The sequence below is a fragment of the Cynara cardunculus genome (assembly GCF_001531365.2).
Source record: "Cynara cardunculus var. scolymus isolate 2C chromosome LG 17, CcrdV1, whole genome shotgun sequence".
Classification (NCBI taxonomy): domain Eukaryota; kingdom Viridiplantae; phylum Streptophyta; class Magnoliopsida; order Asterales; family Asteraceae; genus Cynara; species Cynara cardunculus.
Window position 1 is genome coordinate 6679540 of NC_037544.1, and position 13680 is coordinate 6693219.

The window sequence follows — 13680 nt, forward strand, 5'->3', positions numbered from 1 at the left end:
AGGAAGCGGGTACCCGGAACCGGAACCGGTTCCCGGCGGTTCCGGTTCCGGTTCCAAAAATTCAAGAACCGCTCTAACCGGTTCCGGTTCCGGTTCCAATATTTCAAGAACCGCCGGTTCCGGTTCCGGTTCCGGTTCCTATCAAAAAAGGCGGGTACCCGCCTATGCTCACCCCTATCTCAAACTAGCTAATAGATTAAAATCATGAAAAATAAAAAAGATTCAAAAGTAACCAACATATAATTTTTTTTGATTAACCTGGATATCCAACCTGCTATGCGAGCTGACTAATCTCAGGACGACCACCTGCTTTGCAGATAGCCCGGAGTCACCGCATTTGAACCTCTATGGCCACAAGGGGATTTTTATTCCTCCTTGGATTTAAATCTAGGACTTCCTGATACTTTTGACCTTTGAAGCTAAACTCAAACCAACCAAGCACCACCCTTATGGTTAAGGAACCAACATATTTGAACAAATGAAACCATGATAACACTACCAAAATTGTTGTCAACGAATCCAGTAATAACTCATAGTAAGGCATCCATGTTGATATGCCAATTTTAACAAGCAATGATTTCCCAGTGAAAGCAAACAGAAACAGAAACAGAAACAAATGAAATCTTATTCCCTCTATTGCTTGTGTAGGATAGCCTAGCTTGGTGCACCACACCAGCACCATCAGACTCGAACCAGACCCTACGGCTAACCCCGAATTCATTCTGGCTCACACTTCTTATCACTTAGCAACATACGAAAAGCTTCTGCCTTTTCAATCAACCCGACTTCTTGAAACGCTTTTAAAACCCTATCGCATAAAGAAACATCAAAATCGGTTGTGGCAGATGTCTTCCATTGATCGATCACATCTCCCACCTCATTCAAATGATCAAGCATCAGATAAGCAGATAGTATACAACCAAAGTTTCTGCTAATCATTTTCTGGTTCGTCATCCTCAAAGATTTCCAGATTTGATCAAGGGTACCCTTGTTTCCCAAAGCGGAATGCAATATAATAAGGAAATCATAAGTTATCCATTCTCTTTGTGTTATACCCTTTTCACTTTCGACCACAGAGTTGACCTCTGAATTTACCAGTTGACCCGACGTTAGATATATGCGCACAAGATTCACATATCTTGCCCAACTCTCACTCGAGCCAGCCTCATGATCACTCATTTCATCAAGAATGTTTCTAACTTCATCGATCTTTAAAGCTGAAGCACATGAGCTTATCCACAGGTTGTAAGAGTAAATATCTGGAGAAACCTTCTGGTTTTTGAGTTCTTTAACAACAGAAGAGACCTTTTCCACCTGCCCGACTGCCATGTATAATGTCATTAGCTCGTTGTATGTTATTGCAGTCAACGGAAGGTTAGATTCTTTGATCTTTTCATAGAGGTCTTCCGCCTTAGAAGTTAGTTTTGATGCAGCATAAGAGTGGAGAAGAGCAGTGTAAGATTCGGTTGTTTTAGCGCTGGGAGGTAAACTTTCGAAATAGCGTTCAGCAGCATCTATACCAAAAACTTTGGTCATTAAGTCGATTCGGAAAGCATAGTCTGAGTCGGATAATTCAAACTCTCCACGTGAAACCATCCACTCCGACAACTGCAAATGCACATATTCTTGCTTGTTATGTTATCGGTAATATCCTGTTATTCAACAAGGATGTTTACTGAAATGTAAATAATATCCAAAATTATCGATGAACAGTTTAAGGCTATGTTTGCAAACCATAAGATATAACTTATAAGCTAGCTTTTTTTTAGCTTAGTTAAAAAAGACTCATTTGATGAGCCATAAGCTAGCTCTTTTAAAGCTACTTTAGATAGCAGTTTTTCAATTTTCCCCCATGTTTGCCCCTTATATTTTACGTAAATCACCAAAAACCCTATGACAATTATGTCCGTTGTATTTTTTTTGTTTCACTTTTTTCGAGAATGCACCTTGTTAAATGTCTATTAGACGTAAATAATTCTTTATTTTTGTTAGTTGTTACTAATTTTTAAATTTTAATATGATAAAATGTATCACTGATCTGTTCTATTATATTTTGTAATGTTAGAATTGAGCAACTTCCACACATGCCCTTTTAGATCATTTTACATCGTCATCTAGTTTGTTAGCTAGTTTTACCAAACGCAACTAATTTATCATCTAACAGCTAACTTATCAGCGACGTGCTAGCTTTTCAGCCAGTATGTAGCTTATCAGCTAGTTTGTCAAACATAGCCTAAGTATTGGTAAAAACTAATGAGACCGTTCATGGTAGCCACTCGGAAAAGTAATTATGACAGTACAACCATACAATGTCCAAGGTTTTCCAACAATCTTCTTTCTGCTTCTTCTAAAGTGAAGGAAAAGATTGTTCATACTCCAAATGTAATGAACATCAGAAAGCCAACACCTCTGATTTAGCATGCAAAAACAGGCTCACAAGAAATGACAAGATAAAGATACTAGGCAGTGTTCCTAGTGATGCCTATTATTGTGCCATCCTTCTCAAGAATCCAGCCATCATTTCACCGATTCATAGCAGGTTAGAATGGCACTTAAAGTATAGAAAGTGGCGGATGAACTGATGAGAAACAACCTCAGAGTGTTGTCTTTTAAGTTGTTGATGCATTGTGTCCATATATACAACTTGCAGAAAACGAATTTATGGACAGTGTTCATGTGTTCCACTTCAAATTCACTTCATACCAAATGTGATATGAAACTTAAAAATCTAGCACAAATTCAAGACAATATACTTCCATAATCACAGCAAGATTGCTTTGTTGTTGCTTAAGTCAGTTGTGTTGGTAGGAATAACCATTGCCGTTGTACTCATTTTCCAATTGGATCGTTCTATCTACTAGCATTTCAACCTAAACACATTTCATAAACGGATTGTAGCTTATTCAAAAGCATAAGCATGGCGGATCCAGAGTTAGGGTTTCAGAAAACTCTATACTGGTAAAATCCAATCACATTGATCATACTACTGATATCAGGAAAAAAAAAAGGGTAATTTCAAATTCTAACCTCAAGAGCGTGTTTGTAACGGCGAGATTTACGAAGTTCTTTTGATATACGACGGAGATCATAGATGGTGATTTGGTGGCCTTCATTGATCCATTTCTCAATAACATTGGTTGCGCTACGCTTCGGGAGTCTCAGCCGGAAAATTCTGCTCTTCAGATCATCACCGCCACCGTAGTCACATTCATCTTCCGGAATCGAAACCGACGATTCGTCACAGACGACTTCCAATTTCGAAGCCGTTGACGACGAGGATGAAGACAAGGACCTCAGTAAACCATTAGTCCTAGTCCGTCCGCTGTCACTAGTGTTCAGAAACATAAGGAATTAGGATTTGCAGGGATCCATAACACAAAAAACGAGGTAAAGAATATGAAAAGCTTACCGAATGAGTCCGACGAAGATTGAACGCGCCGCCGCCATGTTCTAACACCGATTCACGATCAAATCCCTCGTCCTCTGCTGATAATGCCCCCAAAAAACGCAGAAAAAAAGGAAAAATAAAATTGTCAGAAGTGGGATTTGAACCCACGCCCTCTCACGAAGACCAGAACTTGAGTCTGGCGCCTTAGACCACTCGGCCATCCTGACTTCTTGTTGTTGTTTTCTCAACAACCATAGCTTATATACAATAATATATCATATAATAATAGAATCAAACCGCAAATATTTTGAGAATTAACAACTGATTTTTCTAATGTATAATCATGGTTGACAATACGCATTGATAGTACAAGATTATAAGTGAATATATTACAGTATATAGATATACTTAATATACCGATTCGGGATCATGTGAGACCAACATGTTTTCGTGAGATCCGTATGATCATTTTTTTACACTTGAAACTTCGCAGCAAAACTTTGTGGAGGTAAACTTCACAGTGTTTTTGCTATGAAGGTTCGGCTTTTTTTTTACCTTCACAACATTTTGCTATGAAGTTTCAACTGTAAAAAAGTGGTTTTACAGGTAGGGGTGCTCATGGGTTGGGTTGATCGGGTTGAGGACATTTGAACAACCCAACTCAATGCTTGCGGTTTGGAAAAATCTTAACTCAACCCAACTCAAACCAAAGTATAACCCAACCCAACCCAACCCGTATGGGTTGGTCGGGTTAGTCAGGTTGATACTTTGGTATATTAAAATATTCTTCAAACCTTGAATATGTTATTTCTCTACTCGTAATTTCTTTTTCATCATCAACCAATTAATAAAACTTATTCATATTTATTACGTATATCACATTCAGTTAATTTTCTCAATTTACATATATATGTTCATAGTTACTGAATGAGTTATATAGAGATCTGAATAGATTGAAAATATGTGTATATGAAAAAACATACATGATAGTGTAATTGTTTAATGTATATATTAATAGAAATTCAACAATCATATTAAATCCAAGAAATAAAAGGATATCGGGTTCATCGGGTTGGGTTGAGTTCAAATAATAATAACCCAATATCAACCCAATACCTACGGTTTGACAATTTTACAACTCGAGTAGATACCGGGTTGCTTCGGGTTGGGTTATTTCATGTTGGGTTGGGTTGGTTGGGTTTTTGAGCACCCCTACTTACAAGTCTCACGAAAACAGGTTGGCCTCACGTAAACTCAACCCTGAATATACCCATTGACAATCTATTATATTGATGAAATTTATATAGAGGATTTATTTATTAAAGCATATCCATTTTCGTGTTTGGAACGTCAACGACTAAATAATGTAATTTTATTGGATTACGCCTTTATATTGTTTGAGACCATGAAGGTCAGAAGTACCATATGGATACTTGTGACTCACGTGAAATACAATATAACTGATACTTGTTATATCAGTCTGTATGACATGACAAGCAAGTGTATCTGATTATGTGTACGAGCTTGGAATGTAACCTTATGGAATTCTTTTGTTTAATCATCTATTTAATAGCTTTTCTTCCCATTTGATAGTTTTGATCTTTGACAAATTCATTTGTGATGATATACTTGGTTTGGATATATTCATATATGAATTGATTAGACATGTTTGTATCAAATTATTCGTTCTAACTTCTTTTAGTTTCAATTTCTTCGTATATGGGTTTTTTTGTCGTTGAAGTTGAATGTGTTATATAATCAATTTAAGGGCACTGTTTGTTAGCAGCTGCAGCTTAATAAGTTTAATGAGAATCACAGCTTATTCGGTTAATTATACATGATTGTTTGGTAATGGCTTAATGATAATAAAAATGGCTTATTCGGTAAGCTTATAAAGGGAGCTTTATGCAGAAAGTCAAAAAAAAAGTTCCAAACATGTTCGTTTCAATTAAAAAACACGTTCATCCTATTTATGAAAAAAAACCCTCACATATTTCATTATTTGACATAAAGGTTGTAACTTTTATTGCTTTGAAACTGTGTTGTAATAAAACCCAACACTAGCTTTTATGTAACTTTCTTTAAAGATGTCCACCTCCTTTCCCTTCGGGCCCAGAGTCGTAAACCAAATGGAGGCACACGGGACCGAAACCTCAAAACTCGTTAACCAGTCGGGTTCTCGGTCTTCAATATGTTTTTTGTGAGGAGGTTCAAAATGCCATTGTTCCCCGAGCCATAAACATGACCCATCTTGGTTCGTTTGGTCTCAAGATATCTCATGTTATGCTTCGTTACGGGAGTCACAAGTGGAACCCTCCCCGCATCTTCCAAACCGTAGCCCTGGAGCCCGATGTATTTAGCCGGGTTGTTCGTCATCAGCTTCATGGTTCGTACGCCAAGATCCCTCAAAATCTGCAAATGGTTCAAACCGAAATCAAGATAACAAATTCAACTGGTTCCGTCATCCATGGGGTCATAGATGGTTCAAACAAGTGCGGAAACCGATCAAGCCTACCTGCGCACCGATGCCGTACTCCCGTGAATCTACCGGCAAGCCGAGCTCCTCGTTGGCTTCCACGGTGTCACGCCCGTCATCTTGCAGGTTATAAGCACGGAGCTTGTGACCTAACCCAATGCCTCGGCCCTCGTGACCTCTGAGGTACACCAAAACGCCCCGGCCCGCATCTTCAATTTGTTGCATTGCAAGTGCAAGCTGGTTCCCGCAATCGCATCGGGCCGACCCGAAAATATCTCCGGTTATGCATTCCGAGTGTACCCTCACAAGAATATCCTTCCCGTCCCCGATTTCACCCTGTTTCAACACACAAAATCACTTGTCGGTTTGCTACCGACTTTCTGTAAACCAAACGAAACGAGCCTAGTAATTCCCACACAACACCCCTAAAATATAGAGCAATTGTTTCCACGAAGACACCGACTAGCGATACCCTATGACTTTTAAGGTCAAACGAACTACTTTTCAAATCAAGATTATGCAACTTATTTAGCTCTTGAGAAAGAATTACAAATGACTACATAAAACTTGATAAAATAAGCTAAAAACTGAGATTCTTGATGCTAAATTCGTTAAAAATTCTTATCGATTTTGGTTTCCAATCGAAGTAAGTTTGACCACAAAAAAGTCAAACAAAAGTTGCTCACCTTGACCATAACAATATGTTCCATCCCGTCCAAGACCGATCGATAACAATGTGCAACAAACGGCCCCCATGTGGTAGGAATACGAGCAGCGGAAGCGTGTTGGACTAATTTATCGGTTTTCCTTCGATACCTGCCGATATAAACCGAATGTCAAAAAAGTCTTTTTCGTTCAGACATTTCTAAGATGATCAAGAAAATGATCGCCCACCTGATCAGATCAGCGGTAGATATGATCTTGAGGTTCTCTTTCTCGACAAACTGCTTAAGTCTTGGTAATCTAGCCATTGAGCCATCATCATCCACAATCTCACATAAGACAGCCACAGGGTCGAACCCGGCTAGCACGGCTAGATCAACCGAAGCTTCGGTGTGGCCAGCTCTTTTCAGAACACCCCCCTCCCTGTATCTCAACGGAAATATATGGCCGGGCCGGTTAAAATCCTCAGGCTTCGACTCTTTTGAAGCTAGAGCTCTTATTGTTGTCGCTCTATCGCTAGCTGATACCCCCGTTGTTGTTCCATGTTTTGCATCCTATAGAACAAGATCATAAATTTTTTCTTTAAATGTTCTTGAAATCAATAATCTTGAACTCCCAATTGAATCTTTAGAACAAGATCGATTGAATCATTGGGGCATTAGTTTTAAAAACCATTTAGAAAGAAGTAAAACTACATCCAATCTTCAAGAAAGTGAAAGATGACTCAAAGACCATCAAGATTTCTTGATGGTAGAATCATGTGTTCCATAATCTTGAACACCCGATTGAATCTTTAGAAGGATAGATTGAAGGGTTGGTCGAAAGGATCATAAATCGAAGGGATCAGAACGTGTTTAGAACGAATCTTGAATAAAACTACATACCACTGTCACTGTGAATGCTGTGCATAGCTTATCTTCGTTACGAGTTACCATTAGAGGAAGCTGCAATCTCTCCAAGATTTCGGCTTTCATGCTTACACAAACGATCCCAGTTCCGTGCTTAACGATGAAAGCCATATCCTCCGCGGTAACACTTGCTGCTGCCATTATTAGATCTCCTTCGTTCTCTCTATCTTCATCGTCTACAACCACCACCATCTGTGATATAAACAAGCCGAAGTAAGAGAAGAAGCGTAGGGTCTATGGGTGAAATGAATGAAGACACGTCCTCTACCCCAAAAGGGTATAGAACAGTTGTTTCCGTGAAGACCATCAGCTTGTGGAAAAGTATGAGCAAAAAGGAAAGGAAAAAACAACCTTTCCTTGGCGAATATCTTCAATTGCCTCCGGAATGGATGAGAAGCCTGCGGTTGGCCGATCAAAATCATATTCATCACCACTAATCGAAAAAGAATCCATACCAGGAATGGTTTCAGCGGCTAACGTAGCTATTGAATCAGACTGTATCTCAAACCCAGACGACACGCTAACAGCAGTTTTCCCCACACGATTGATACTCCGATGGTTAACAAGAGAGTCACCGTTTACAGTCAAGAATGAAGCTTTAAACATGCCATCGGACTTACTTATGGAGCACAATCTTTTACCCCGAAATCCCTCTCCATTCGATGTAAAAGGATTTAGATGGTATTGACCATTGAATGAGCTCATGTTTTTGGTCATCCTACATCATGGGCAACGGTCGAATTAGTACATTTAGAAGCAAGAAAGATAGATGAGAGGCCATGGCATGACAAATTATAAGTTTTGGACATCAAATTCTTTAGGTACCCATTAAAGAAATGGAGGAACACAAGGACTTAAGTGGTTCACTTAATAGGGTTCTTTTTCGGTAACCGTGGATGGTTGGCCCATCCTGTATACACCTTGACTGATCTCATGGAGTTAACGGCCAGTGGCCTTGAGGAGACTCGAATTGACGAAGAGCTCCAAAGCATGGGCCTTTATTCGCCGGTTGTGTTGCCCTCAAGGTTCGCTCAGATGGGTTCTTTTTCTTTCTCAACTAAACCCATGGAGATAACAGCCAGAAAAATCCCAGTTATCCTGAGAAGACTCAAACCAAAGATCTATGGGGGAGAAGGTTCAAGATTTTTAGCATTTATTTGTCAGCTGAGCGGATCTTATCTATGGTCAAAATGAGTATGTATGTAAGCATGCAAAATAAGGAACTTTCAGATATCTATATCTATAGTTGTATGTATCTACTTGTATGACCTTTGAATCAAGAACATGATCCCTAATCATTACATAACTTAACTTCATTTATGGAAACCCTATTGATATTTATGGAAACTCCAATTCTAAACCTTAAAATCTGAATCAAAACAAGCTTCAATACCCTCCAACTCCATTCTTGAATACAATCCACACAATCTATAACTTGTTCAGTACAGACATAACGAAAAAGCACCCATGTTGTTCTGAGCTCACAGAAATCAGAAACAGAGGTCATAAAATCTCCAAATTGAGCAGCAATATCTCAACCCAACATGAATTCGGAAAACCCCAAAAGCACGAATACACTAACAATGGTGAAAATGGGAAGATATTGAACATAGAAACAATGCAATTATGAGGACCAGTTGAAGAATAGAAGAAGATAGAGAGAAGAAAAGGTTTACTTGGAGCGTAGTAGAGGTGAGGAAGGGGAGGCCATGTTAATGGAAGCCATTGATTCGTCAAAAATCAATCAGAAATCGGGTTGTTGTATGGTTAAATTTGGAATCTTGGTTGATTTGAATGTTGAAAGAAAACCCAGATTGGAGTCAGTTTTATACATGAATGATAGTAACGGTGTTAAAGAATATGAACTGTATTGGTTTGAGTTTGGCTTCAAATGTCAAAAGGATTCGGACGTCAAATTTAAGAAGTAATAAAAATCTGTTTGTGGCCATGGAGGTTCAAATACAATGACTTTGGACCATCTGCAAAATAAGTGATCGTTTGGGATTAATCGGCTCCTGTAGCAAGTGGATTTAATAATAATAATAAATAAAAAAGAATATGGAGGGGAGTAATGAAAGGATCGGACAGTCGGAAGGTATTATTAAAATGTCATCCCACAAAAACTAGAAATAAATAATTATTTATAACGGATAAAAAATCTGTGAAAATCTGTTAACCCAAATAATTTAAATTTTATTATTGTTTTAATCAATGAAATAAAGATACGTAGGATTTCTTTTATATTTTAAAATTATTTAATTCAAGTTTATTTTTTATTTTTTATCTGATAATGTGTATTTATATGATTGATGGATGTTGAAAATATGGGATAATAGATTTTTTATCTGTTTGTAACGACATTTTAGCTGTTATTTTAAAATCTAAAGAAATCTCTCAAATTTGATACGAAGGAGATATATATATTAGAGTAAATTACACTTTTGGTCCTTGTAATTGTCATTCATTATCAACTCTCGTCGGTTTTGATCACTGTAGTTGTCACTTTATTTTGGATTTGGTCCCTCTGGTTCCATTCTATTTCAGGTTTAGTACGCATGGGAATAGGCCCGACCCGTCGGGGAACCCGGTCCATCCGCCTCGTTCGGACATAGGGATCCCCGTTTGTCTCAAACCGGGGAAGGGGACGGGTATGGTACTCCCCGCCCCGTCCCGTACCGTACCCATTATATATATATATATATATTATTTATTTCACTAAAACGTTAGTTCATAATTTTCTATTTCCTAACTAGGCTTATAATCTAATTTTGTTATTTTTTGGATGTTAATATGTAATATTTTGGATGTCAAATCAAAATGCAATTACCCGATATGGTTTTATATTACTCAATATTTTTTGGTACATGTGACTTTAAGTTTTTTTGGATTTAATTGAATATTTTGTGGTTTTAGGCTATTAGTTCTTATATGATTGTGTGGTTTTTTTTTTTGTATTAAATTAAATTCATTTTGGTTTTAGGTTTATTGAAAATGCTTGAGATTTAAACATGTATGGTCTCTCATATATTTAATTTAAAATAACTTATATAAACGGAGAAAAAATCTCCGTTTCCCCGTTAGGGATGGGGATGTGAATATATTCTCCGACGGTGATGGGAACAGGGATTGAGGTCCCCACCCCGCCCCATTCCCATGCATAAGGTTTAGCTTATCTTGCTAACTCAGTTAAGCTAAAGGGTATTTTGGTTTTTTACTGATTTTATATTTTCTATTTTATTATAAATTTTTGTTTTGATGTATTTGTGAATAAGTTACATTGTACACATGCTTTGCTTTAAGCATGTGTACAACCATTTGTTACGCCTCAACTGCTATCTCGACAATTTGGTGAACCTCTGAACTGATACCATCCCCTTCGATCATCTTCTCTGGCAACCTAACTTCTCTCCAGCAAACCCAAATCAAAACCAATTTTCAATGTGTGCACCCCACGAAGTCCTCCTCGATGAACCCCACGATCCAACAAAACCCTCTGGATCATCTTTCCCGGGGAACCCCACATTTCCGAAAGAAACACATATCCAAAATGAAACACAAACCATTTACAGATCCAAAATCAAGAACCCAAAGTTAAAAACGAGATCGAAAACTCAACCTCTGAACCCTACATCAAAATCTAAATCAAAACACAACAAAAACCAAATCAAATCCGGAAAATCAAAAACTAAAACCCCAGTTCGTTCAGTTTCTAGATGTTGAATCAAACCAAAATTTCCAAAATCAAAATTGAACCATTGACTAGACATAACCCATACTTCCTTCACATAACCCATGCTACCTTCTTCACCTTGTCTAGATTTGATATATGGTATTATGTTTTATCATGTGCCAATCAATTATAATTGGTATGCAAAATTTTATATCATGTATCAATCAATTATATCTGGTATCAATTTTTTCCCGCTTGGTATATGTTTGCACGGTATTGTACCAATATCGCAAAAGTTGAAGTTATAAATTTATTTAAATTGACAATCTTTACCAATTAGATCTAGATACACTAAAACTATCGAGCATTCACATAACATGTTGACATGTGTTGTACCATTTATTCTTACTTAGATAAACATTCAAATAATCTTCATATCATACAAGCATTCACTAATAGTCTACTACAAGCGACAATTGAGCAGCGTTGATGGACCCTGGAGGTGTGGAAGAGTTACTAAGGTTGTTAGGGTTAGACGAATGAATTCAATCACATTCTATATATCCATCTGTACTACAATTTAGCAAAATTTAAAAAAGTATTAATTAGAATTAATTATCAATTAAAAATTATCATTATTTAAACTTGTTTATCTATACTATATTATAAAACATTTGACGAAAACTCTTAAAAATTATTTTTTATGCATGAAGTACTGTTAATTAATGCATATTACTTAAAATTCAAGATTACAAGTAATTTTTTACATAAGTATAACTTATTAAAGCTCCATGTTTAAATTCGTGTAACTAACTGTTGATAAATATAATCAAATACAAGATAAACATCTCATTTTAAATATAAAAACTCTAAAAGATAATTAGGATAATCATTGACTTCTAGCAGAATAGTTTATTGTTATCTTAATAAATAATTATATTATTAAATCAAAAATAAATTACTTTCATTATTAAATACAAATTAAATTATAATAAAAAGTTGAATTAAAAAAATTATATAAAAAATAAGAATTTTTAGATAGTTAATTTGATACTGATATCGATTTTTTTTTTCAAAGTTTTATGATATCTTCAAAATTTATATTTTATTCAAAAATAAAAACATTATTATTTTCTCAAAACCATGTAAAACGTATTATATCCAAAGAGACAAAGAATAAAACAAAATATTAAAATCGAAATGTATCTCATTGCATTGTGTAAGTATTAATAGCCATTTGAATTCATTCATGGTCCATTTGGTCTGTATAAATTATTTTTTTATTAATTGATTATTACAAAACAAATATTTTTAATATATTTTAAAACATTATTACGTAAAATACCAAATAACCCCATGGGGTTTCTAAATTCTTATGTTGTTGGATTTCACTGAAATCCCGAGATTTTAAATCTACACTTTTTTTCAAACCAAAGACGAAATCTAAATTCCAAATCCCTCCAGATCTCACAAATCAAACGAACCCTGAAATTATGTCAGAATCTGCAAACCAAACGTCTTATCAGTCTTTTCCAACATATTTTTTCTTTCGCAAGTGCTAGCTAATCTTCCCCCACTTAACGAACTTAGCCCTCGTCTTATCTTACATGTATTTAGTTATGTGTGGTTACTACCTTGTACCAACTCTATTTCCGTTCTTGTACAGTTTAATTTACCTCTGGATTCCTGCCTAACATTCTTCTTCTATGCTAGTAACTCATTTTTTTCGTTCAACTTGTGGATCAAGCGCTTACCCACTACACCAAAAGCAATTGCCTTGGTGAAGGCGCAACTTTATTTCCCTTATAACGTAGCAGCCAGCGCCACGTATCGATTTAGGAAGATGCTGGAACCGTGACCAACAATCCCCCCCCAGCATCTGTCGGTACTAATAAGAGCTTCGTTAGAAGTCAATGGCCGCGCAGCATGCCTTTCTCATAATTATGCACTCCTTGCATATTATGCACACCATGGGATTCGAACCCGTGACCTGCTCTGATACCAATTGTTAGGATCAAGCGCTTACCCACTACACCAAAAGCAATTGCCTTACTGAAGGCGCAACCTTATTTCCCTTATAGCGTAGCAGCCAGCGCCACGTTTCGATTTAGGAAGATGCTGGAACCGTGACCAACAATATCCTTATCTGATTTAGGATAATATGACATTCTATCATACCATATCTACCAAATAAATGTATGCTTGCGTTTTGGGTCCTTCCCCAGTTTTCCTCTACTTTTTACATGGTTCAACAATGACCGAAACTAATGAAGAATACAGATTGTTCACTGAAATAGAGAAAAAACAGAAAATGATCAAAATACAACAAAGTTTATTTATTTGTATTTAATGTAATGATAAACAAATTTTCTCAATTAGTATAACAAAATTTTAAGGCTGTGTTTGATAAACTAACTGCTAAGCTAGTTCGATAACTGATAAACAAATCATGTTTGACAAAAACTAGTTGATAAGAATGTAAATGACCAAAAAGAACATCTTGAAAAATTAATCAGTTATAATATTTTAAAATATAATTGAAGCAAATCTAGTGATATAATATATTAACCAATAT

General features: G+C 36.4%; 2 protein-coding genes and 1 non-coding gene across 3 annotated transcripts; all 3 read right to left on the reverse strand.

The window, feature by feature from the left end:
- Positions 1 to 504: 504 nt before the first annotated feature.
- Positions 505 to 3532, reverse strand: LOC112501235 (pentatricopeptide repeat-containing protein At5g09450, mitochondrial). Its single transcript, XM_025104945.1, has 3 exons — positions 3410 to 3532; positions 3028 to 3328; positions 505 to 1608 (listed from the first exon to the last, which is right to left on the reverse strand). Exons 1-3 carry the CDS (start codon positions 3445 to 3447, stop codon positions 718 to 720), a joined length of 1230 nt encoding a protein of 409 aa, XP_024960713.1. The 5' UTR covers positions 3448 to 3532; the 3' UTR covers positions 505 to 717.
- On the reverse strand, positions 3532 to 3615 carry TRNAL-CAA. Its single transcript has one exon. It is a non-coding gene; the product is annotated as a tRNA-Leu (tRNA).
- Positions 3616 to 5360: 1745 nt separating this feature from the next.
- LOC112501005 (bifunctional riboflavin biosynthesis protein RIBA 1, chloroplastic-like) lies at positions 5361 to 9161 on the reverse strand. Its single transcript, XM_025104632.1, has 7 exons — positions 9112 to 9161; positions 7787 to 8153; positions 7412 to 7627; positions 6759 to 7081; positions 6551 to 6680; positions 5904 to 6200; positions 5361 to 5800 (listed from the first exon to the last, which is right to left on the reverse strand). The coding sequence occupies exons 1-7, from the start codon at positions 9159 to 9161 to the stop codon at positions 5552 to 5554; spliced, it is 1632 nt and encodes a 543-aa protein (XP_024960400.1). The 3' UTR covers positions 5361 to 5551.
- Positions 9162 to 13680: the final 4519 nt, after the last annotated feature.